The following is a 26,115-nucleotide window of genomic DNA, read 5'->3' on the forward strand; positions in this document are numbered from 1 at the left end:
CTCACTCCTGAGAGGAAGTAAGGGTGCATCTACTGCACGCTTGCGGCTTCTGACCTGGTCCTTATGCTGTTTGACTGTGTGCTGCTTTGGTCTCGGTGCAAGTGATTACAGAATAGTGTGGGAAAGTTTCCTTCAGTGGGGGAAGGAACAAAGCAACTCTTCAGAAGAGGGTTGCTGAGTTCCTTCAGGAATGTTTTTCCTAGACAGATGACTGGAGGAGATCTCCTGAGAGATCTCCATGTGCATTAACATCCTGCTCAGCCGTACTGCTTAGCTGCACAGGGAAATGTTCAGGACACAGAAACACAGCTAGCATGTACATTTCTATGCACTCATCCCACCTCCATACTTCACAAAGCAAAACTACCAGGGGTCTCCTCTCCTGCTTCTTGCTCGCCACAGTGTGACTGCTGAGACTGGCCAGACAGCTCCGGAGTGGAGAACTGGACGCAGTACCATGCGACTCTGTTATCCTAACTCCACCTCTGCGTCACTGACTTTGTCCTCTGGGTGACTGCTCACAGGACTCTTGCGTGGAGACTTGACATCACCATCATCACCACCCGCACCCCCACCGCAGGCGTGAAGCCAGGAGAAGGAACATCAGTCTCCGCTACGACGTAGCAGCAGCTTCCAGGATCCAGAAGCTCTACTAGTCAAACTGCCCTAAAGCTAGGAGAGAGATCCTCAACGGGCCCTCATCTTACTGTGCAGTCTTGTCAGAGACTATTCTCATACTTCAAGAGGATGTTTGACCGTGTAGCTCAGAACGATGCGCAGCATCCATAGAGTCTTCATCCTCTGCCCTGCGTTGACTGTGCAGGGGACCTGGAACAGGACTTTAAAGTCTGGTCTCTACTTCCCATGATGTAAAGACCAAAAACACAGCCCCAGGAAAAGATGGCATTCGCTATAACATCCTAAAAACATGAGATCACGACTGCTTGGTATTAACTGCACTTTTCAACAAATGCAAACAATTCTGCTATACCCCCAGCTCCTGGAAGAAATCTGACAGTGCTCGTCTACAAGAAAGTTGAGCGAGATGACCCCAGCAACTGGTGACCTATCTCTCTCTGCTCCACGATGTACAAAGTGTAAGCCAGGTGCCTCATGGCTAGGATAACAAACTGGTCAGTGAATGGAGGAGCCATCAGCTGTATCGAGAGGCTTCATGTCATGCTAAGGCTGCTATGAACACAACTTTTGTCCTTCAATCTGCCATTCATATGGTCAAGAGGGCATGGAGGTAGTGTGCCATAGCATGGCTCGGACTGGCTAGTGCTTCTGGATTGATGCACAGTCAGCACATTTTTGCCAGGCTATGAGAGTTTGGGATGCCTGAAAACTTTCTCCATCTGATCCAGGAACTATAAGAAGGCTTCACCACCACTACCATCTGCTCCATGAAAGGAAAGAGACCTGAAATGCCTATCTGTAACAGCGTGAAGCAAAGTTGTCCCCTCAGCCCCATCGTTTTCAACTGAGCTGTCTCCTGTGGGCTACATGGTTTTGACTTGTATGGCAACAGTATGAATATCCTGGCCTATGCAGACAATCTGGTTCTGATCGCAGACAACTCCAAGTGACTCCAACAAATGCTTGACATCACCAGCCAGGCTGCCAACTGGACGGGATTTCACTTCAGTGCTAGGAAGTGCGCATCCTTGCATATTAATGGCAGTAGAAGGGACTCAGTCCAGGCGATGTCTTTTTCAGATCCAGGGTAAGCCTATGATCTTCCTTGAGGACAGGCAGGCATGCTAACATCTCGGCACGCCCACGGGTTTCTGTGTCCAGCAGACACCTGAGCATACCATTGTGGAGATCCTACGAGATGTGACCAGGATCAACTCTTCCCTACCTGCACCGTGGCAGAAGATCAACGTCTTGAACACCTTCCTGATCCCCCGTATCTCATTCGTCCTGAGGAGATCTGCTGTGACAAGGTACCTCTGAACAAGGCAGACAACACCATCAGGCAGCTAGTAAAGAAGTGGATGTTTCTTCCCCAGAGAGCCAGCAGTGAACTGGTTTACATCTCGTACAGGCAGGGCGGTGCCAACGTGTCTCGTATGGGTAATCTGTGCAATGTTGCAGTGATCACACCTGCCTTCCACCTTCTGATGGGCCCGGATGCCATGGTGAGGAACATTGCAGAAAATGCCATGTGGGATGTCATCAAGAAACACTAGGGACCCCCTCCAACCAAGATGTCACCACCTACCTGAGCGGCTTGCTGGAAAGCAAATTTGGAAGAGATGGGAGACTTTGCTTCCCAGTGAACTTGTGCCCGCTACGCAACAACTGGAGAAGTGTATCGGCTGCAACTGGACATTGTGTGAGGAACAGTAGGAGCTGGGAGTTCTGGTGCCATAGGTGAAGAATACGGGCCACACAGTCCTCACTCCGAAAGTTAAAACTATACTGGAGAGGACTCTGAAGGATGCCATCTGCTGCCAGTATGTGGAAAACCTGAAGCCATACCAGGGCAAGGCGTTTGATGTGACATGCAAGTGGGAGGCCAGCAACCACCTCCTCCCTGGGGACAGCTTCAACTAATTTTTCTGTCTGGAGGTTCATCCACAGGGTGAACTCAACTGCGTCCTGCTGAATGGAGCCGTCCACCACAGGAATCGGTACAAGTGATGCAGGAAGTGCAGGTATGCCAATGAGATGCTACCCCACGTCCTGTGTAGCTACAATCCCCATTCCAGAGCCTGGCAGCTGTGACACAAGATGGCCTGGCCAGAGCCATCCTGCCACCCCTGGGGAAGGTTGCTGTGAACTCCTCCATCCCTGGAACCGACAGCCAATTGTGATCAGACATCGTCATCGCTTTCCTTGTGGATTGTATTTTCTAAATGGACAACCTACCCTAAATCAGAGGTCGGCAACCTTTCAGAAGTGCTGTGCTGAGTCTTCATTTATTCACTCTAATTTAAGGTTTCGCGTGCCAGTAATACATTTTAACGTTTTTAGAAGGTCTCTTTCTATAAGTCTATATATTATATAACTAAACTATTGTATGTAAAGTAAACAAGGTTTTCAAAATGTTTAAGAAGCGTCTTTTAAAATTGCTGATCTTACACCGCCAGCCTGCTCAGCTCGCTGCTAGCCTGGGGTTCTGTTCACCTAGGCCAGCAGTGGGCTGAGCGGAGCCTGCAGCTGGGACCCCAGACCTGGGGGTGGGTTCAGGGGTCAGGACAGAAGACTGGGTATGTGTGTAGGGGGTGCAGGGCAGAGGGCTGGAGGTGTGTTGGGGTGGGGGGGTTCAGGGCAGAGGGCTGGGGGGTGCAGGGCAGAATGCTGGGTGTGTGGGGGGGGTTCAAGGGTCAGGGCAGAATGCTGGGTGTGAGTGTGGGGTCAGGGCAGAGGGCTGGGGGTATGGGGGCTGCAGGGCAGAATGCTGAGTGTGTGGGGGGGTCAGGGCAGAGGTATGGGGGATGCAGGGCAGAAGGCTGTGGGGGGGGGGGACAGGGCAGAGGGGTGGGGTGCTCGGCTCATGGGGATGCTCCCTGCCCTGAGCGGCTTATGGCAGGGGGCTGGAAGGGAGGTGCCCTGTTCCACACCCCGTCCCTACCTCTCTCTGCGTCCTGCACAGAACTGCCTGCACGCTGCCGTTCTTCCCCCCTCCCTCTCACAAGGGCCATCAGCTGATTGGCTCAGGGACGGAGATGGGGCGGGGCAGGAAAGCACCATGCTGGGGGAAGAAGCGGGGGAGCGGGGAAGCTTGGCTGCCGCAGAACCAAGCGTCTGCCTCCTGCCCCCGCAGGGGAGAGTGGTGGGTGGGGGTCTGAATGGGAGTGGGACCGCGGCAGGGAGCTGCATGCCACTCAAAATCAGCTCACGTGCCATAGGCTGCCGACCCCTGCCCTAAATCCTAAATTACTGAGGGACAATCTTCACTCATTGATATACATGCTTTCCACAACCAGCTCTCTGTGTAACTTTTCAAGAGTGTATAACTTTTCATGCATCCGATGAAGTGGGTATTCACCCACAAAAGCTCATGCTCCAAAACGTCTGTTAGTTTATAAGGTGCCACAGGATTCTTTGCTGCTTTTACAGATCCAGACTAACACTGCTACCGCTCTGATACTTGACACCATGCAAGGCACTGCATTTACCCTTATGGAGTGGAAATCTATCAACCTCATGAAGAAACTTGCACAAATACAGACAGATATCATCTTCCTTTCCAAATGCAAACGGATGGACATCATTTTCAAGAGTGATGTACCTGAATACTCAGATGCTAATGTCTAAAGTATATTCTATTTACTCACCTAAATTTGAGTTACTGCTGATTATGCACTATATCTATCTTATGACTTTGAAAACAAACAAGCATATTTGTGGATAATCTAAGCACTATACCAGATGTACAGACACTTTTCTCAACCTGTGTACTTAATTTTTTAACATTAGCTTTAATAAAATATTTAAATGATTGAGATTTAGAAGAGCTCTACCTCACACACCTCTGTATACACGGGTGAGTCATGGTTTTCAGTTATAGGGATAATAGCTGCTTCACTTGGCTGTAGGAGTCTTTAATTCACTAAAATTTAGAGTGCTTTGTCAGGTTCTGCAAGCATGTATGGTGTTGCTGTTTCTTGGATGGCAGGGTGGTGATGCATGTGCTCACAGGAATTTGCTTTAGCTGCCAGTCTGATATTTGTATTTATTATTTTACTTCACTTATAGGAAGAAACCACCAAAAAACCTGTCAATGAGCTCTGCGGAAGAGATTTTTGCAAGTGCCCAGAGACTTACAAATGCCTCTGTTCACTGTTGTGGTCTATTTTCTTTATTTAGAGACCCAAACGGTGCTATTATAAATACAGTGAGGCATACATGTACTCCAGTTATTGGAAGGTTGCACAAAATGAGAAATGTTTGACTTCCAAGACCTTTTTTCCCCCTAACTTTTCCTATATCATTGGTACCACTGGCCTCAAACGTTCTGCAAATTCTTTAGTTGATGAACAACTGCATTGTAGAACCTGTAAGGATATGTGTAACGTATGTTGGGGATTGATCTGGGTAGTTGAGGATGGATAGGGGTTTGCACCCAGAAAGGATGTAGAAGCCAGGTTTAGTAGGCTGGGCATGCGTGTTCGGGAAAATCTTTCTCTAATTTAGTTAACCTCTATGCTGTTAACATATTCTCATAGGTACTGATGATGTGGCTAGTGCCACAGCTGATCAGGGTCTTTGCATAATAGTGTGATTTGAATACTGCTTATCTCTAATACATGGTGGTAAAAGTTGTGCTAGTCACCATGGCTGAAGAGTATTCTAATCATACTTGGGCTCCTCCTTGTTGGAGAATATTAGGCAAATAATTGTTGCCTTGGGTTTTGTTAAAGGGAAATGGTCAACTTGAAAATCACACCTATTGGAATCTGCCTTCTGTTAAAAGAATCCCTTATGATCCCTGAAGCTGAAGGAGATTAGAGGAAACCTTTCTCTTCTTTCACTGTCTAGTCCATTTCACAGTCTTGTCATTCACACGTCTTATCCTAGCATATGTCTATCCAGCGGCTAGGAGGTGGGATTGCTAGCTCAGGTAGACATGCACATACTGGCTCTGCTTGACCAAGAGATGAGGTTCTCACAGCAATTTTTTTGTTGGCTTCAGAGTGCAGCCATCAACTCTTGCTGGTGACTGCGCTGACAGTTTTTCCTAAAATACTTCATTCACTTTAGGAAAAAAATAAATATGCACGTGTCCAAATAATTGTAATTTATGTAGGGTTTTTAAACTCAGTAATAGAAACAATTTACAGTTATCTCTATTTTTTACTGGACCGAAACAGAATAGAACACAAATAAGGTATTTTGCATGGTCTTGTCTTTTTGTTGAGGCTTTTTTTTTTCCTGCTTTTTTGGTTTCACTTTTTTCCCTAAGACTTGCAAGCTAAGTCTGCTGCTGTGAAAAGTGATATTTATATGTTTGTTAATATCACTTTTCACGCTTACTCAGCGCCAGCAAACCTTTGGACAAATTAAGCCCTGACTGGGAAGGTGGGCAGGGAGACAGTGGAGCCCAGGGACGATGACAGGGGTGGTGAGCCTGGAACCAGAGCCTGCCACTGTGTGGAGGGAGCCCAAAGCCCCGTGGCCGAAGCCTGCCTACCCTACCGCGAGAAAGTGGGGAATTCACCAGCTGCGTGAACATCCAGGATTTGTGTCTCCGGAGGGAGGCAGGGCCCAACTGCTGCTAGTGGCCCTGGGAGAGGCTGTGGCAAGAAAAGGTCCTTGTGGCTGCATTTAGAAACACTGATCTAGAGTGCCAAATATAGTGGTATGGTCACTGCGGCCATCCTGCTATATTCAACATGGTAGCTGAAGCAGAGCTAGTGCGCATATGTCTATCTGTGCTGGTAATCGCACCTCCCTGCTGCACCTTATAGACTAACAGACGTTTTGGAGCATGAGCTTTCGTGGGTGAATACCCACTTCGTCAATGCATGTAGTGGAAATTTCCAGGGGCAGGTAGGTGTGTGTGTGTGTGTATGTGTATATATATATAATATATATTAAAAAAAATAAATATAATGCAAGCAAGCTGGAGATAACGAGGTTAGTTCAGTCAGGGAGGATGAGGCCCTGTTCTAGCAGTTGAGGCGTGAAAACCAAGGGAGGTGAAACTGGTTCTGTAATTGGCAAGCCATTCACGGTCCTTGTTTAATCCTGAGCTGATGGTGTCAAATTTGCAGATGAACTGAAGCTCAGCAGTTTCTCTTTGAAGTCTGGGTCCTGAAGTTTTTTTGCCTTAAGGTGGCCATCCTGCAGCAAAAAAACTTCATGACCCAGACTTCAAAGAGAAACTGCTGAGCTTCAGTTCATCTGCAAATTTGACACCATCAGCTCAGGATTAAACAAGGACCGTGAATGGCTTGCCAATTACAGAACCAGTTTCACCTCCCTTGGTTTTCAAGCCTCAACTGCTAGAACAGGGCCTCATCAGGGACCACTGCATGCATCTGACGAAGTGGGTATTCGTCCACGAAAGCTCGTGCTCCAAAACGTCTGTTAGTCTATAAGGTGCCACAGGATTCTTTGCTGCTTTTACAGATCCAGACTAACACTGCTACCCTTCTGATACCTCCCTGCTGCTAGGCTAAAAAGTATAACTTTAGCTAGCTCATTCTGACTGATAAAAGTTTAATGTAGACACGACACTGCCTCTGGTATGCTGAGATGTTAGAGTTTAAACCTTGCCTTTAATTTCATCAACTTAGTATATGTTTAAAGGTACACTGCCTTAGCTAACAGCAGGTTGTCCACACTTAGACTTAATGTGATGCACAGTGTCTTTTTTTAATCTTGGTCTAGATAAAGGCTGTGAGAATGCGAGGGTGGATATGTCTGTGACTAGAGTACTTGGTGTTTTTCAGTCTGCTCCTAAACCCTTGTACTTTTAAAACTGCCTTAAAAATTCAAGCCGTGCTACTTTGCTTTCTTAAACTGCATTATATTTTTAAAAATCCATTTTTTGAAGAAACTTGGGTGGACAAGTGTCTGTAAATTGGTGGTAAAATCTTCATACTTCTCTGCTTAGGCATACATTGTGTGTATCTTCAGAACCGTTTTTATAATAATACTTGTGTTCGGATGTTCAGAGCTCTCAATAACGTTCACCTGAGAGTAATGAATTTTTTTGATATGCATCCAAAAGTGACTTTGGGAGATCTGATCAAATTTTTGAAAAATAGCTTAACTTTGCAACTTAGTTTAGGAAGAACAAAATTTTAAGTTTAAGTGTCTTCCATTCACTACATTTAGCAAAAATTTGCAAAGTTGTTTTCTAAATAGTAAGTTTTATCATGAGTCTATATTTACAACTTATATCTTAACAACAAAAAATCCACCAGCCAACAAGTACAGCAAGGGTGAGAACTTGTTTCTTTTCCACAGAAGCTACTACAGTTTAGACTAGGGTGGCGAAGCTGAGCCTGAGAAGGAGCCAGAATTTACTAATGTACATTGCCAAAGAGCCATAGTAATACATCAGCATCTCCCCACCTCCCACCCACTGGCAGCCCTGCCAATCAGTGCCTCCCCTCCCTCCCCACACCTCCTGATCAGCTCTGTTGTGGTGTGCAGGAGGCCCTGGGGGCAGGAGTGAGGGCACAAGAAGTTTAGGGGAGGGTATGGGAAGGGCTGGAGTGCAGGCAGGGCCTGTGGCAGAGCCAGGGGTTGAGCAGTAAGCACCCCCCCACACATTGGAAAGTAAGCACTTATAGCTCCAGCCCCGAAGTCGGTGCCTGTACAAGGAGCCACATATTAACTTCTGAAGAGCCACATGTGGGCCACCCCTGGTTTAGACTCAGGAAATGGAGAAGTTCAGATGTGACTAGCTGTGTCACCTCAGTTGTGTTTATATGTTAAACCTGTAGTGTTTTCTGGTTTTCCTTGTTAAGTAAATATTTAAATCTGTCTGTTTTATGTGATATGTTTTAGGTTTGGAATGGTCATGTTACTTATGAATGGCAAGGCCAGACAGACCAAAAATGGAATATCTTTGTACCAACAGTGAATGGCTTGGAAAACTGAAAGCTAAGTTCACTCTAAAAAGTTAAGGTGACCCAGCTACCCCTTTCATTGGTGCGAAAAATCCATGCCCCTGATTGCCGTAGTTAAGCTGACCCGTCCCCGAGTGTAGATAGTGCTAGGTCAGTGGAAGAATTTCTTCCATCAACCTAGCTACTGTCTCTGGGGGAGGCGGATTAACTACTGGGACAGGAGAACTGCTCCTGTTGCTGTAGTGCTTCAGTTTAGCTACTCACTAGAGCTGCAGCTATGCCTGCATAACAGTTTAAATATAGACATTTCCTAATTGTGAAATGAGTCTATAATGGATAGATGGTATTACAACCATAAGTAGGAGTTTCTTCTATAGTTCATAAATCATGCAGTGTTTATTCCCAGAGAACTTCATTTAAAATGCCAATTCCAAGTCAGAATCTGTAAAGGCTTCTAAGGCGGTTTTGTTTTCTCTCCAGGTTTTTGTTGGCAAGATTCCCAGAGACTTATACGAGGATGAATTGGTGCCACTCTTTGAGAAGGCTGGTCCAATTTGGGATCTGCGCCTCATGATGGATCCTCTGTCTGGTCAGAACAGAGGTTATGCTTTTATTACCTTCTGTGGCAAAGACTCAGCACAAGAAGCAGTTAAACTGGTGAGTTGACTCATTCTGGACACAGCAGGTTAATAGTATTACTCCACCAGATTTAACATACTTCTTTAAAATCCCTCCTCAAAGCTCAGCTCTGCTGTAGTTCATGCAGTGAATTGCCATATGACAGTGGCTATGTGATCATTGATTGGTTACAAATTGTGCACACCTCCAGTCTGTGCTAAAACGTACTGTTACTCCCTCTGCAGCCCCAACACCTTATGTACAGATACAAACATGCTTTTTCGTCCACCTGTTATATGTTTGGTTTGGGGCTCTGCATCTAGGGACAGTCCTGGTGCAATGAGGCTTCAGCTGGCTTGGACCTCTAAATTGTGTCACAATATAAGAGTTGTAGGAAAAATAAAAGTATTAGTTACTAGGTTACACTTGTGAGCAGTGACTTTCATTACCTGTTATGTCAACACAGTTCCCCGCAGTACATAGAATCCAAACTCTTCCTGGAGTTTGTGTGTGTGTGTGTGTGTTTGTTTATTTTTAAAGAAAGCATTAGCTCAGACTTTGTCCCTGGACTTGGCTGTTTCTAGAGTTCTACTCTTAGGATTGCTGAACCCTAATCTAGACCTGTAGTATCCAATCTATGGCCATGGGGACATGTAAGTCACCCTTGGGGGCAACTATGTTAAGAAAACTTCAGTTTGATTCCATATTAAAAAATTAACTTTAGTTCTGGAGCTCAGGCAACAGCCAGAAGAGAGTAAGAGAACTGAGACCTCAGGAGAAATGGCAGACTCAGTGCCCCAATCTCCCTTTCTTCTGTCACCTCATCCTTCTCGGTATATGGCCACCTGAAGAGACAACCTCATAAGACCACAGGGCAACTTCATGTGACATTGCTGCTGTTTGCAATCAAGTTTCACTGTGTAGCATTTAAATTGAAGTGTCTAAATCTGCCTTCTCGCTACAAAGAGGTGAACGGGATTACTGTCTCCTATTGCTTCCTCTGCAGTCCCAGGAGAGCTCTGCTCAGCTACTTTACCTTTTCCTGCTGAGGTATAGCAGCTCTTCCTCTATATTCCTGACATCAGGGAGAGCAGGATAGATACTTGATTGACTCAGCCTGAGCCTAGAGGAACTCCTAGAAAGGGATGACTCCCCTCCCCCACAAAACCATGTGGGGCAGCCCAAGAGAGGGAAAGGGTGAAGACTGACAGCTGTTGCCAAAAGGCTATATGCCAGCTATGGAGGACTAGAATGGAAGCTATATATTTGCCTATGACATGCCCCTCCACAGCTCAATAATATCCTCTGTGCTGGGGCTACAGGATATGAGTCATTGCTTTGGTTTTATTCATTCTTGGGTGAATCCTCAGCAGGTGACCTGCAGATGCCTTCTGCTCTCCTTATATTGCCTAAGTAGTCCAAATGGAGCAGAGCAGGCCAGAGAATTCATCCCACTTTGAGGGGAGGGGAGTGATTGGCCCTCAGGCTGAAAAGGTTGAATACTACTGCTATATATATATATGTATAGCCTCTCTCCAGCTTCATCAAAACCCACTTAACCCTTTCCTAATAGGATCAACACCTGTTAACAGGGTGAGGTTTCAAGCAAACACTGACAGCTTATTAGCCTCAGTGAAAAGAACTCAGCAGTCATAATCTAAGAATTTGAACAAACATATCACTGTATAAGATTATTTTGGGCTCTTCCAGGACTTAAGTTCCCAACAGGACATGCATAATTCATCTTTTCCAATAATATGGAGCTGAAATTCATAGCTCTGAGGGGCCATGAAAAGTCCAGATTTGAAATTAATACCTATAAAAACCATTGGCCCACTCCTGTTTCTTGTGCTGGGCCTTGAGACAGTAATTTGAAGCAGGAGAAAACATTCCTTGGGCAAGTTAGTTTAAGAAACTCCGCAAAGTTCTCTCTCAAGCTGCTCAAGATATGGAAATGTTAAAATAACTCTGGGCTGTGGCTTAATGGGTAGGTGATGGGCCACTGGTGAATGATTTATCACAGTTATCTGCAATTTATCACATGGATGTTTTCCCCCATATGTGTATTGTGTATGTATATGAATTTCAAAAGTGTGTCCTATCCAGAATTTTCAAATCCACAATGTTTGTACAGGCAATCCTTTGCTTTACAATGTCCAACTTATGACAAAGAGCACCTATGTTTCTTATGAATTGACACCCTGTTTCAACTTTTGACAATTGATTTTGACTGTATGAAGCTTGGTCCCACAATGGAGTGGATTGCGGTTCAGAGTTATGACATCTTGGCTCACGACACAATTTTCAGGAACCAATTGTATTGCAAGTCTGAGGACTGCCCATATTAGTGTTTCACCTCTTTGCCAAGTATGAATTCAATCATGAAACCTGCTTTTGAGAAATGTCCTTTCTGCAAGATATTGGAAAAAATCAGTCTTTGAGCTTGGTATTAACTATTTAGCAAAGATTTGCGTTTCCATTACGATTGAATTAAGATCATTAAGCTTCAAATAGCATGGGACAATGTTGAGTTGTGTAGGCTTCAATCATAGGGTATGATTCTGCTTTCATTAACATCAATGATGAAATTTTTAATGACTTCAGTGAGAGTGGGAGCAGTCTTGAATTAAAAAAAAAATCAGCACCGTTGGAAAGCAGATTCTGAGTTCACTTAAACTTCTAATAAGTTTCTGTTAAATATTGTATTATGAATCACTCTGTTTGTATTGAAACCAAATTTTCAAATGAATTCGGATCAAATATTAATCCCTTCAGTAAACTGTTCTTTGAGTTCTTGCTCACTACAGTTTATTCTAGATGTGTGCGTGCGCAGTCATCAGATTTTTGCCAATCTGTAAGATTGGCTGTGGTGCCCCTGTGATGAATTGGGAATGTTCTTAATGTTTTCTCTGAATACTGTATTGGTGCCTCAGTGTCCCCTATGCATTTCTTAAGTATCTAGGTGTTGGAATAAGGATGTGTGGTTGCTACAGAGCAAAGGGCCAGTGCACCTAAATGCCTGGCACTCTGTCTCCTAGCACCTGATGGCCTGGGCCCCTCCCCTGCAGAGTGCCCACTGGTGGTGTTGGAGACAGAGATCAGGTGACTTCCTGGCCCAGGGAAGGAACTGAGCAGAGGAGGTGGGGCTGGAGGGGGTTATTAGTCTGGAGCTAGCTGGGGACGAGGAGTGAAGTGCAGATGTGGGGGTCTGGCTCACTGCCCCCCAGAATGGACCCGGCCGAGGGGTCCGGTTCGCTGTATCAGCAAGCTCTGTTTTAGACCCTGTTCCTGTCATCGAATAAACCTCTGTTTTACTGGCTGGCTGAGAGTCGCGTCTGACTGCAAAGTGGGGTTGCAGGACCCTGTGGCTTCCTCAGGACCCCGCTGGAGCAGGCTCGCTCTGGGAAGTGCACAGAGGGGCAGAGGATGCTGAATGCTCCAAGGAGAGATCCAGGAGATGAAGACGTGTGAGCTTCTTGGCCTGAACAAGTCTGCTCCAAGGGAGAGGAGGCTCCCCAAAGTCCTGACTGGCTTTGTGGGGAGCAGTTCCAGAACATCGCCCAGGGACTCCGTGACAGCCCCCTTGCGTGCTGCACCCATGCGCTGGTATATCAGGTGCCGCTGGCCCTATGCCCTCTCAGTTCCTTCTTACCACCTATGGTGGTCAGTCAGAGTACCTGTCCTTGCTTGACAAGGACTAGCGCTTTTTCTCTCTTGATCTTTGTGCCCTGAGGCCTTGTATATAGTTATCCTTAGTAGTTAGTATTAAGTACCTGTTAATAGTTTAATTCTTAAGGATCCAGGGGTGCCCCAGTCTCCGGGTTTCAAGCCCTGCACAAACTGAAACAGGCCTGTGCCTGTTAGTGACTCTCATGGCAGTTGTCTTTGATGTGTGCCTTGAGACAAGTGCTGTATCTGTAAGAACTTTCTGCCTCGTCCACAAAAAGCATGGAACATTTTGCTCCAGGCTGTCCTTCTGGAGTCCATCTGCTCCTGCTAGGCATGAGTCACCAAGCACCTCGGCATCGGTAAAAAGTACACCGGCACTGGGCTTTTCCCAGCATCACTCCCTGCCACCAGTACCAAAAAAGAAGATGCAGAAGCACGGCTCCCCAGTGTCAATGAAGAAAAGCCTGGGGACTGCAGGCAAAGGAACTGCCTTGGGCCATCCACTCACTCGGCACCCCATAGTTGGCTTTCTCCAGCAGGGGCCATTAACCCAGTAAAAGGTCTTCCTCTAACTCCTGTGAGCAGTACTGAACCATCTTCCTTTCAGGCACCGATGCCAACACATGCTCCCCAGGCATTGAAGGAGCACAGGCCTCCGCCCACACAGCTGGCACAGCAGGTGCCAGAAGCTTCTGTGAAGGATCCCCAAGAGGGCGCCGCAGATTTTCCGAAACAACGGCGCGCTCTCCTCCACCACACCGATGCACGCCAGAGCCTCTGTTCAGGCCAGCAAATGCTTGCGGTTGGTCACTGGCACCACGGTCTCTGTCACCTTCGCACCAATGCAGTTCGCCAAGAGGAAGGTGCTGTTCCCTCTACTATGAGCACCTATTGCCATGCTGCAGGTCGTTTTCTCATTGCCACGGTATCAGCGATTGGCAATGTTCTCCTTCCCACCTTTGGCACCGACACAGGTCTCCATGGTGTGGGTACTGCCCCCCCCCCCATCAGGGCACCAGTCACTGTTATCGGTGGTCTCAAGGCAGACTTGGCCATCCAAAGCCCCTCCGTGGTCTCCAGAAGGAGGTTCCTCTGGAACAGAGGGTCTCTTCAGCCCATTGCCTAGACCCCAGCGACTGGAACGGGTTACCGATCCGGCATTGACAGCGCAGAGGCAATGGCAGCTGGTTCAGTGGCCCATGCAGTGGCCTAGTTGGAACGCATGGGGGGTTCCAGTAATTGCTATGACCTTTCATCAGCTGCTCCCTCAGAGCAACCGGCACTGAGCCTGGAACCAGAGAGACACCCAGAAGCTGAGACTCGGGAGGTGGTCCCCACCCCTGAGACACCCTCCCTGACAGAGGAGGACCAGGGCCCCCCTCCGGTGGGAGAGTCATAACCTTTGTCCCTGGATGAGGTGTTTGCAGGACCCTCCACGGCCAGCATGCCCGACTTTTTTTCAGGACCACCAAGCCTTGCTCCGGTGGTTGCCCAAGAACTTGGGCCTCGAGGTGAAGGAGGTGGTCGAACAGGTGGACAATTTATTCAGTGTCCTGTCAACCTCTACCCTGATTAGTGTGGTGAATGATGAGGTCCTCAAAATTGCCAGGGCCATCTGGCAAACACTCTCTCTCCTCCATCCTTCCTACCTCAAAATGGGTCAAAAATAAGTACTTTGTCCTGGTCAAAAGTTTTAAGTATAGTTTTTTGAGTTCTGAGTATACCCACCCTCCCCCTGGCTCGCTAGTGGTCTCCTTGGCCAATGAAAACAAAAAATAGGGACCGTTACCTTTTTTCAATGGCTTCCTCCCCTACTGTTCAGCCTGGTTGTGGCTCACATCAGATTGCTGGGTCCTGGACATAATATCTTGGGGCTATGCCCTGCAATTTTTGGCTACCTCTCCTCTCCCCCTCCACTCCCAGCTTCCCTGTCCCTCTTCATGGACCCTTCTCATGAGCACCTACTTGTTCAGGAGGTTGAGAACCTTCTGTGCCTGGGGGCAGTAGAAGAGGTTCCTCGGGGCATGAGAGGAAAAGGGTTCTGCTCCTGGTACTTCCTAATACCAAAGGCAAAAGGGGGCCTCAGACTCATCCTGGGCCTGTGTTTCTTCAACAAGTCTCTCAAGAAACTGAAGTTTTGCATGTTTTCCCTGGCGTCCGTCATCCCCTCCCTGGATGCAGGAGATTGGTATGCTGTTCTCGACTTTAAAGGACGCTTATTTCCACTCTTCTAGATTCCCGGGCCACAGGTGTTTTCTCCAGTTTATGATGGGAGGGTACCGTTTCCAGTTCACAGTGCTACCCTTTGGCCCTGAGGGTGTTCACAAAATGTGTGGCACCAGTGGTGACTGACTTCAGACATTGAGGGAGCTGTCCTGTTTCAGTACCTCAGCAACTGGTTTGTCAAGGGCAGGTCTCCAGAACAGGTACAGAGAAGCCTCGAACTGGTGCATTCCACCTCCCGCCACCTGGACCTGTTGATGAACATGGACAAGTCCACGTTAACGCCTGTCCAATGCATAGAATTCATCAGAGCAGTTCTCGACTCCAGGTGATCCAGGGCCTGCCTTCCAGAAGAACACTTTCATGCCTTGTCATCCCTGATTTTGTCTAAGGGACCACCTGCTCACTATGGGCCACAGCTGCCTATGCCTGATGGGTCATATGGCCGCTTGCACGTACGTGGTTCCTCACTCTCGGCTAGATCTACGGCCTCTCCACGTGTGGCTGGCCTCGGTCTATACCCCAAACAAACATGCTCTGCACTGTATGGTCAGAATACCGAACCATATCATACGGTCTCTGCGCTGGGTGGCTGGCTCCCCGATTGGTGCTCCAGGTGATCCCCTTCGCAGTTCTATCCCCATTTCTAACCCTGGTCTCTGACTCATTGGATCTGGGCTGGTGAGTTCAGCTGGGTGAACTTCGTACACAGGGCTGCTGGCTGTGGAATAACTTAGCCCACCATATCCATGTGAGGGAGCTCAGGGCAGTCCTCTGTCTGGCCTGCCAGGCGTTCTTGCCCCACTTGAGAGGCAAAGTGGTGCAGGTCCTGACGGACAATACAGCCACATTACATATGCAGGCAGGGAGGTACCAGATCCTCAACCCTTTGTCAGGAGGTGCTCAGCCTTTCGGACTTCTGCATGCAGCATACCATCCATCTGGTTGTGGCTCACCTTCCCAGCTCCAGGAATGTCCTGGCAGATCAGGTCAGTAGGACTTTCTCATCTCACCATGAATGGTCTCTCCATCCCCATGGTCGACATAATCTTCCAAAGGTGGGGAACTCCCCAGGTGGACTTGTAGCACTTCCTGTTCTGTCTGGACTCAAACAAGTTCTTTTCCATCCAGGGTCTGGATAGCCTCCACCTTTTGTTGGGGATGCTCATGTATGCCTTTCCACTGGTGCTGTTAATCCGAAAAGTCCTGGTGAAAGTCAAGCAGGACAGAGCAAGAATTATCTTCGTGGCCCCCGCACGGCCCCATCAGCACTGATTCAGCATGCTGTTGGATCTTTCGGCAGTTGCCCCTCTTCCCTGCCTCTTCAGCTAGACTTGCTTTTTCAGAACCACAGCAACCTGCTGCATCCGAACCTGACAGTGTGGCCCTTGCATGGCTAAGCGCAGAAGAACAGGCATGCTTGGTTTTGGTCCAGCAGGTTTTGTTGGACAGCAGAAAGCCCTCACTCAGGGCGATCTAACTGGCAAAGTGGAAGCAGTTCGCATGTTGGGCTTTGGAGCAGCATCTTCAGGCCTAGCTGCAGGATGTCTTGGACTACTTGTTGCATCTCAAGCTTAAAGAGTAGTCCCTATCTTCCATCAAGGTCCATCAAGCAGCCATTTCAGCGTTGCATCCTCCACTCCAGGGTAGGTCTCTTTGCCTGTCCTATGAGGGCAAGGTTTTTAAAGGGCCTGGAGCACCTCTATCCACATGTCTGGGACCCTGTCCCTCCCTGGGACTTGACCCTCGTGCTGTGCAGGCTCATGGGGAGTGTGCCCTTCCCCTCTCTGGTTCAGCTCAAGAAGTTGATTTCGTAGGCTCATCTGCTGCTGGTGGTTGTTCCTTGAAAAACGTGATCAGCAACTGTCGCTGTTGTCGTTTGAGCTGCTCAAACATTTCTTGATACAGTCTCAAATAGTCCATAATACTATGAGTGATTTTGAGGCTTCGTTCCATAGAGGGATTGTATTCAGAAATTAAATCATTCAAGTGTTTCGCTGCTTGGAACACTTCAGCAAATTTATGAAGGTTTCAACTTGCTGGCTCTTCATGTTAGTCATTGTCATCTGCGTTTTCTGTAGACGATTTTATCAGTTCCTCTAACTCTTCGTTAGTCAGTGTTTCTCTGTGGCTCTCAATTAATTCTTCAGTTTCTTCCTCAAGGATGTCGACGAAGCCATCACCACCCATTTGACTGGCCACCTGAACAGTGCGTTTCACTTCTTTGTCAATGGTTGGGAAACCCTTAAAATCGTTCAGACATTTTTTCCATAAGTTTCACCAACATGCATTGAATGTTCAGGCTTAATTACATCCATTGCCTGTTTTAATATAAGTGATGCAGTTGGCAGTTTTGAAGGACTTCCAACACTCCATCACATTTAAGATTGGGATCAGGATCCATAATGCTACGTATCTGTGAGAATGTAAGCCTCATGTACCTGGCCTTGGTCCAGAGGTTGGAGGATGGAGATGGTATTGGGGGGGAGAAATGCAACTTCAACGTTATGTGCAAACGGGAGTGCCGTAGGGTGGCCAGGACTATTGTCTATGATTAGTAACACTTTTTAAAGTCAAGTCCTTTCTCTTCGAGGTACCACTTGACCTCCAGAATGAAACACTTGTGCAACCAATCCAGAAATATTGCTGCCATCACCCAAGCCTCTTTATTTGATTGCCAGAACACAGGCAGGAGAGGTTTTCTTGTTCTTGTCTTTTAGGGCACGGGGATTTGCAGCGCTGTAGAGCAAGCCCAGCTTTATTAAATGTCCAGTCACATTGCCACAAAACAACAGTCACACGGTCTTTAGCTGCTTTGACGCTAGAGGCTTGTCTTTCTGATTTTGAAATGTAAGTGTGATTGGGCTCTTCTGGAAAAAAAAATGCCCAGTCTCGTCAGCATTAGAAACTTGTTCCAGAAGATAGCCCTTTTCTTCTATGATTTTCTTTAATTGTTCAGAGTAGGCTATTGCTGCCTCTTCATTGGAAGATGCAGCTTCACCAATAGTCTGCACGTTTTTGAGGTTGAAGCAGTTCCTTAAACTGTTAAGCCAACCTTGGCTGGCTTTGAATTCCTTCTCATCAGAAGGCTGTCGCTCTTCGGCCGGAGGTTTGAACAGTGCGTAGAGGCTAGGAGCCTTTTCTCGCAACGCGTTGCCATCGATAGGCCCACGTTTACGGTTCATGTCTTCCAGCCATAAGTTTAATGCCTTTTCAGTCTTCACTAAAGTCTTATCACACACCTGGCTCGTCACCTTAGCAGTTATTGGAGCACTTGATGCCACGGCTTGACTAATTTCTCTCTCAAATCTTGATGGTATGGATGCTAGATTCGTTGCAGCCATATTTACGCGCCATGTTGGAGACCGACATACCATCTCCCAATATGTCCAACACAGCCAGTTTTTCCTCCAGCGTTGGAACAGATCACTTTTTCTTCGGTTGAGCACCAGATGAAGTAGTTGGCTTGTGTTTAGGGGCCGTGTTGTATGAAAAATACATATCTTTGAACATTAGAATCACACTCAGTGAGGTGAGATGCTCACGCTGAGAGGCACACGGGAACTGAAACCGACTGAGGGAACAGCAAATTCATGTCTTCCATCTTACGCTCACTCCGGGGCATATGCTCATTGGGTGGAATTGCCTGCACTATTCACAGGTATCTTCTTATTCTTTTTTCTGCCGAGCGCATATAGTTGAATTTGCGTAAGTTAAATGCGCGTATGATGCGACTCCCAACCTTATGTTGTGTTTGCACCCTCAAGACTGTTTCATAATTTAATAGATTTGATTGTTTCACATCAGGCTAATAATATAACTGGTGTGTGTATTCTGGTAGCAACCACAATATTCAGGATACTCTCCAGGTGAAGGAAAAATTTTCTTTTGGCCTAAGAAGAAAAGCAGCATATGAAGGGTAGTGTGGAGAGAAATGCTATCAAAATATAGTTTTGTCTTGTGGCTTTTCAGAACTTTTCAGTAAGCTAACGAATTCTGGCAAATATAGCATGATTACTGTTACAATATAAAATCTGCACTCTATATATCTGAAATATATAAAATTCCTTAATAGAGATGTTAAGTTAATAATTTTGGCTATCTATCCTTTTGATCCATATTGAATTAAGGAGTTAAAACTGAAATATATTATTAGCATCTCATCATATTCCCCAGTGTGACAACTATGAAATCCGTCCTGGGAAACACCTTGGAGTGTGCATCTCTGTGGCGAACAACAGACTGTTTGTTGGATCAATTCCAAAGAACAAGACCAAGGAAAACATATTGGAAGAGTTCAGTAAAGTCACAGGTAAAGAGCTTCTGCTTAAAAGAGTTTGTATGGTAAAAAAATTAGTGCCAGAAATTAATTTTCATAGCATGATAGCAACTGTTAGTAAATTTTAAATGCCAGTGATAATGAAAAATGATTTCCAAATGGAGTTCCAGGTTCATTGCTGGTGGGAAGTACCATAGGCTTTATGAACTTCCAGATTGATAGCCTGTGTGAAAGGTTCATATTTCTTTTACATTCACCATTCTCTACCTGCTGTGCGTTCTAGATGTAACTGCTAACAAAACTTTTTTTATATGGAGGAAACTGAGCATCAGAAACTAACTTTTTAAAAGGCCAAGCTCAGTTGTTTGTTTTTTTAAATACTTTGTTTAAAAAAAGAAAAGTGAGTGGAGAGCTGGGTCAGTTAGAGTTAATCTACTTTTAAATAAAACTTATTTTTATTCTGAGTGATCAAACTCAGATCTTATAACAGAGGGAGAGGCTCTGGGGCAGCCTCTAAAGATGGACCATCTGGTGAAGAATATCATGGAAGCAGCACCTAGAGTCAATTGAGAGGTTGAAGGGAATGATCAAGCAACTTTTTGACCCACAAAATATGGAGTTGGTGAGGGGTGGGAGTAGCTGGGTGAGGTCAGGTACCAGTGCTAACCTCATTTGTTTTCTCTCCTCTTTTCCACCCCCCTTCTCCCCAATCATAAGCAGAGGTTGTGAGGAGAAAGCAACCTGCCATCACAAAGCTGGAGAAGATGCAGGGAGAGTTGGTGCAGAATTATTGCTCTCTCTTGCAATTCTCCTGCAGGAAGGAAATGTGTCCCATTGCTTCCTTAATAGGGTACCAAGTTATAAGAACTGCAGGGAGCAGAGAGGAAAAGAGTTGAGTCTGCCCCACCCAGCCTCTGACTCTTTTTTTCAGAGAGAGATGGGGAAAGGATCCCTTGAATTCTCTCCTGGGACAGAAGGGATTGGCATGTTAAATATTTTTCAGAAATGAAGAAAATATAAGACAAAAGGTAGAAACTAAAATTGATATTGTATTGGAGTTTTTCATGTTTGTTTGGTGCAGCTTCGTTTGATACACAGAATACATAAATTTCAGAAGTAGGATGATTAAGTATTTTGAGAGAGGCTCCCATGCAATACTGTTTATTGTAGGGGAAGCTTCCTTGACTTGGAAACCATGAATTTCTACCGACTGCTGTTTATATTTCCATATATGTCCCCACCCTTGTTGGCCTGAATTGAGACTCAGACTGTATCAGCCAGTCAAGTATGTACCTTATCGCACTCTAATGCAATGGTGGGCAACCTGCGGCCCATCAGGGTAGTCTGCTGGCAGGCCACGAGAAAGTTCGTTTTTGTTTACATAGACCTTCCACAGGCTCGGCCACCCGCAGCTCCCAGTGGTCACAGTTCGCTGTTCCTGGCTAACGGGAGCTGCAGGAAGCGACAACCAGCGCGTGCTGCTTCCTGCAGCTCCTATTGGCCAGGAATGGCAAATCATGGCCACTGGGAACTGCGGGCAGCTGTGCCTTCCAGATGGTCAATGTAAACAAACTGTCTCGCGGCGTGTCAGCGGTTTACCCTGCTGGGCCGCAGGTTGCCTACCATTGCTCTAATGCAAAACCTTAGTGATGACCTAGGTAATATTAAGGCAGATTAACAGACTGCATAGATGTGGTGTGATACTTTTGCGTCAACACAGTTCTGTGTTAGAATACAGGTTTGAAGCTGGGATATATGTTGCTTTTCAGTATCTGCTGGGGAATGGAAGTGAAAGTCCTATGGACTCCAGAATTGTGTGACCAACTGAGCTGTAATGCAGTGTGGAAGTGTCAAGGAATGCAGGAGACTCTTCCTTTAAGGATTTGAATGGGTCAGATGCGTCACATTGCAACCTTAACTGTCACTAAATGTTTTGGTTAATAACGTCCAAGTCAGGGCTGAAATGGAATATCCGATACATCATATGCCCCATCCTCCTATCCACTTTTGACAATTAATAGGTCTGGTGTGCAATCCAGGAAGGTGAATCTGATGTAGAGGAGTGGTGTGTAGAGTTGGACTGGAGTTTTTTTAGTTCCAGTTTCTGATAACCTGACTTGTGTGTGGGTAAATTGTGTGCATGTATCCAATGGTCTGAGGTACTTGGATGCACTTAGTTCAGTGTTCAGCCGTTGAGTCTGCAGAGACTTGATGGAAACATGTTGAGAGGTGGCTTGTTCACTGTATGGATACTTGCACATGGAAAAGATATATATATATATATATATATATATATATATATATAATATGTGGTTAATGCAGAGCTTTTTAATCTTGTTGATAGAGGCATAACAAAATCACATGGTTGCAGAGTGGATTTGATTTAAATCACTAGTCAGGAAGACTATTTAATCATGTTTTTCTACATAAAAGTGCATTCTTGTTGGTTGTTATAATCTTAATACACCTCTACCTCGATATCGGGCGGATTCGCATACAAGGCAGTAAAGCTCCACTCCACCAGCTCTCACCTGTGGCTCTTCGCTTCCCGCCGCAGGTGAGTGCAGAGGGCGTCCTTTTCCCAACTTCCTCGATTATAAGGCGACCCGCTATAAGGCAGGTTCTCATACAAGGCAGTAAAGCTCTGAGGGTGCTGGGCCAGAGGGTTCGATAAGGGGCAGAGGATCTCGGGGGTGGTCAGGGGCTTCCCCATCCCCAGGAGCTGTGGAAGGGCACTTTTGGGGGCCCACAGTCCCAGAGTGGCCCAGGGGATTAGCAGGGGGCCTGCTCTGCTTCCTTCGCCCCGGCCCCAGCCACGTCGCTCGGGGGGGGGGAGTGGTTGGGGGAAGGGATTCCTCCCCGCACTCACCAGCAGCGGCAGAAGCGGAGCAGCCCAGCCTGCTCCACTCCGCCAGCTCCCAGCCTCAGCACTCCGCTTCCTGCCGCAGGTGAGTATGGGGGGCATCCTTTCCCCAACCTCTCTGTACTCACCTGCTGCAGGAAGCGGAGTAACTCGGCCCCAACCCGCTCTACTCTGCTAGCTCCCAGCTGTGGCGTTCCACTTCCTGTCGGGCAGGTGAGTGCAGAACCTTTCCCCAGCCACCCCCTCCAGCGACACGGTTGGGGCCGCGTTGCTCTGCTTCCTGCCACAGGTGAGTGCGGAGGGGCATCCTTTCCCCAACGTCCCTGCACTCACCGGCAGCGGGAAGCGGAGTGCCACAGCTAGAAGGTGGCAGAGTGGAGCGGGCTGGGGCTGGGCTGCTCTGCTTCCCACCGCTGCCAGTGGGTGCCTGACAGAGGACAGGGGAGCGATGGATAGGGGTTGAAGCAGTTAGGGGACAGTGGGGTTCACTAGGGGGTAGGGTCATGGAGGTGATTAGCCACAGGGGTCTCTGGAAGGGGTGGTCAGGGAACAAGGATCGGGCAGGGGGGCAAAGGAAGTTTGATATAACATGGTCTCACCCATAACACGGTGAGATGTGTTTTTTTTTTTTTTTGTCTCCTGAGGACCACGTTGTATCGAGGTAGAGGTGTACATATTCTTCACAACTCAGATATAGGTTTCATTTTTAAAAGGTACACACTGTTTTTAAACGGTGATGTATTTTGAAGACTTTTCAGATATATCAAAATGAATGATTATTTATTTCATTTACCAAAGGTAATTGGGAAGTGACCTATCTACTTCAGTGACTTCATAAATATCTCCAATTCAACATTGATATTTGGAGGATTTTCTTGCCATGCTGTATTAGGAGGAGAACATCACCAGACAGACATTTAAATTATTTTATTTAGCTAAAACAGCATTAAGAATTCTGGATTTTTTCTTCAACAGCAAACATAATATTATAACAAAACAGGCATATGTCCCTAGCTTCTCACATTTATATCCAGACTTCTCCTTGTCAAGATCTGTTCTGCCCCCAACAATCTTCGGTTCACTGAACTTTCTGAAATTTTGCACTTAGAGGTAAGGGATTGACTCTGTGTACAGAAATTTGCAGAGGGACAGTAGAGTTGAAGTCTGTTATTTCTCACTTCTATATATTTTTTTAAAAACATTTTTGCTGTTAACAAGCATGTTCCCTCTGGGGAGACAAATCCACAGTTTGCGAACTGCAAAACTAAGGATCTCTGATGGCCTCTTCTAAACTGAGCACTGAGTCCCATTGGGTAGATAGAAAGAGTAACCTAAATAATCTGTACAGAAGCCTGTGGAATGCCATAAAATTGGGTCCCTAATCTATTAACTATTGGAACTCATTTACAAAACTTTTCTTAAACACTACATGCATATATTGTCTAATACCGTAGAATTAGAATTTATAATCTCTAGTCTATGATGAGATATCTTTGAGCTATAATGTATCTTAATTTAAAACAATCTTTAGATCAGTTTTTTCCGCAAAAAGCATTTTTATCAAAAACATTTAAATTTAAAAAAAATTGGATTAAAAAAAAATTGATTTTTATGCACCCTGCCTGGGTCTAAAGTTGAAGATGCACAAATTCAACCCTGAAACGCTGTAGTTTCCTAGTAGCCCGAGTGATCAAATAGTGAAACAGTTTACCTGATAAGGTGGTGGACTCTTGCATGCTTTAAGATTAGACAAGATTAGATAACTTCCTGAAATACAGGCTTTAATCCAGTTTATGGGAGAGGTTTTGTGGCCTGTGTACTGGAGTTGGGCTGGATAGTCATGGTCTCTTACCTGACTTGGGAATCTGTGAATTCCTCTCATCATCCCCTTCCCTTGTGGGATTTGGAGGATAATGAGACTGGCTGCATTTCCCTCAAAATCCTCATAACACTTGTAGCTCTGTATTATGGTGACTATACAATCTGATCTCATGCCTCAGATGGCTGCCTACAGGGGTCAGGAAGGATTTTTTTATCCCCCAATACCCAACTGTAATACGGATTTTTCTCTCCTTCTGAAGCATCAGATTTGCCATGGGTAGAGGTGAACAGGGTGGGTCAGTGCCCTTGAGATAGTATAGAAAATTCTGTCTTAGATGCCTGGCTGGTGTCTTGCTCCTATGGTCAGGATCTAATCGATTGCCAGTTTTTTTTGGTTTGGGAAGGAATCTTCTCCAGGTCGGATTGGCAGGAACCTTGGTGGGTTTTTTGGTCTTCCCCTGAAGCATGGATCTTCACTTTTGCTTATCTCACCTAATAAATTCCCTGTCATTGCAGGGGCCTCAAGCATTGGTGGCACCTCGGTTTCTCCTGTTTTCTGCATGTGGCATGTACCTATTCAGTATCCTGAGGAATAAAATGCTGTGGTTTTAACTGAAGTTGCTGGGCTCAGTGTAGGGTATTTGGGAGGAATTTGTCTGAGAGATACAGGAGGTCAGACCTAGATTTAATGGTTCCTTCTGGTCTTAAATTTTATGAAACTATATCTAGTTGTTGGTTTTACAGAGGGTTTGGTTGATGTAATCCTTTATCATCAACCTGACGATAAAAAGAAGAACCGGGGATTCTGCTTCCTGGAATATGAAGATCACAAGTCTGCAGCACAAGCTCGACGTCGGTTGATGAGTGGGAAAGTAAAAGTCTGGGGAAATGTTGTGACTGTGGAATGGGCTGACCCTGTAGAGGAACCAGATCCAGAAGTCATGGCAAAGGTAAGGATGGCAGAGCTACTCTGCGTTCTGTGATGATTTTATTTACACCTTTGGTGGTGGCAGGTGTGCTGCCTCTGAATGATGTCACTCTTCAATTGGTTGAAGAATCTCTAAAAGTTAGATGGACTTACTTTTCTGTGAGTTGAGTGCACTCTCATCCAGTACTCCAGCCCCTCAAGTGAATATAACTAGCACTAGAAATCAAACTTACCTGTCCGGTATGACCGTTCAGGGCACTTCTACTGGAGAGGCCATTCCCATTAATGTAGAGTTAGATAGGAGGAAGATGAATCTACCCATTAGTCATTGACCCCAAGGCTTGTGGCTTATGTCAGCAATATAAACTCTGTAGTATTCTATTGCATAACTCTCTCTCTCTCTCTCTCTGAGGGCTGGATTGTCTGCTGCATCCAGTTTCCTCTGAGTATGAGGGAGATGTGATTGGACAATAGGTCTGAGAATCTCACTCCAGCCATTCCCCCTCCATGTGTTGGAAGGAGCAAGCATAAGAGCTATCTCTGTTCCACTGGTAATCCCTAGCAAGGGATTTGAGACAGGTTCTCCAAGTGCTTGCTCATGTCCATTCCATTGTAGGTGTGTGTGCTCGCTACATACACTGGTACCAGAAGTTTTTCCCTCAGTGGTGTCCGTAGGGGAACAGCTTTGGCGCCCTCTGAAGGGGCATGCATATGCACCAGTGTAAGGGGTGCCACCAGCTCCTTCCACCCTCAGTTCCTCCTTACCGTCAGTGATGGTGCTGGAACATCTCCTTGCCTCGGCAAGCTTACTCCTTTCAACCTTGCCTAGTTGTGAACTCTCCGTATATAGTTTAGTTTTACAGTTCCCTTAGTGTAGACTAGGTGTTAGTCCTGAATGGTACTTAACCCAGGGACGGGGCATGCCCTGGTCCCCGGTCTTCAAACCTTGTGACTGTTGCAAGAAACCTATGCCAGTCAGTCATCCCCAGAGAAGCTGTGCTTAGGGGAAACCCACGTTAGCCACAAGTATCGCATTTGCAAAAGCTTCTGATTGCCGACCAAAAAGGAGCAGGACATTCATCTCCTTATAGAGTCGGCCTTTACACAGGCCTCAGAGCCAACTAGATCGGACTCCACTCCCAGCCCTGAGGCCTTGGTGCTGAGTGCGCCACTGGCA

The 26,115-nt window shown here is 46.4% G+C and overlaps 2 protein-coding genes across 3 annotated transcripts in view; one reads left to right on the forward strand and one right to left on the reverse strand.

The window, feature by feature from the left end:
* PTAFR (platelet activating factor receptor) overlaps positions 1–26,115 on the reverse strand; it is a 566,600-nt gene that overhangs the window by 176,937 nt on the left and 363,548 nt on the right. The window lies entirely within an intron of this gene.
* HNRNPR (heterogeneous nuclear ribonucleoprotein R) overlaps positions 1–26,115 on the forward strand; it is a 62,132-nt gene that overhangs the window by 24,422 nt on the left and 11,595 nt on the right. For both annotated transcript variants that reach the window (XM_050932320.1, XM_050932321.1), the window contains exons 6-8: positions 9,018–9,194; positions 19,224–19,359; positions 24,755–24,960. In XM_050932320.1, coding sequence (XP_050788277.1) covers positions 9,018–9,194; positions 19,224–19,359; positions 24,755–24,960 — 519 coding nt within the window. The remainder of the gene's footprint in view (positions 1–9,017; positions 9,195–19,223; positions 19,360–24,754; positions 24,961–26,115) is intronic.

This window comes from Gopherus flavomarginatus, chromosome 22 (genome assembly GCF_025201925.1).
Source record: "Gopherus flavomarginatus isolate rGopFla2 chromosome 22, rGopFla2.mat.asm, whole genome shotgun sequence".
In the NCBI taxonomy this organism is placed as follows: Eukaryota; Metazoa; Chordata; order Testudines; family Testudinidae; genus Gopherus; species Gopherus flavomarginatus.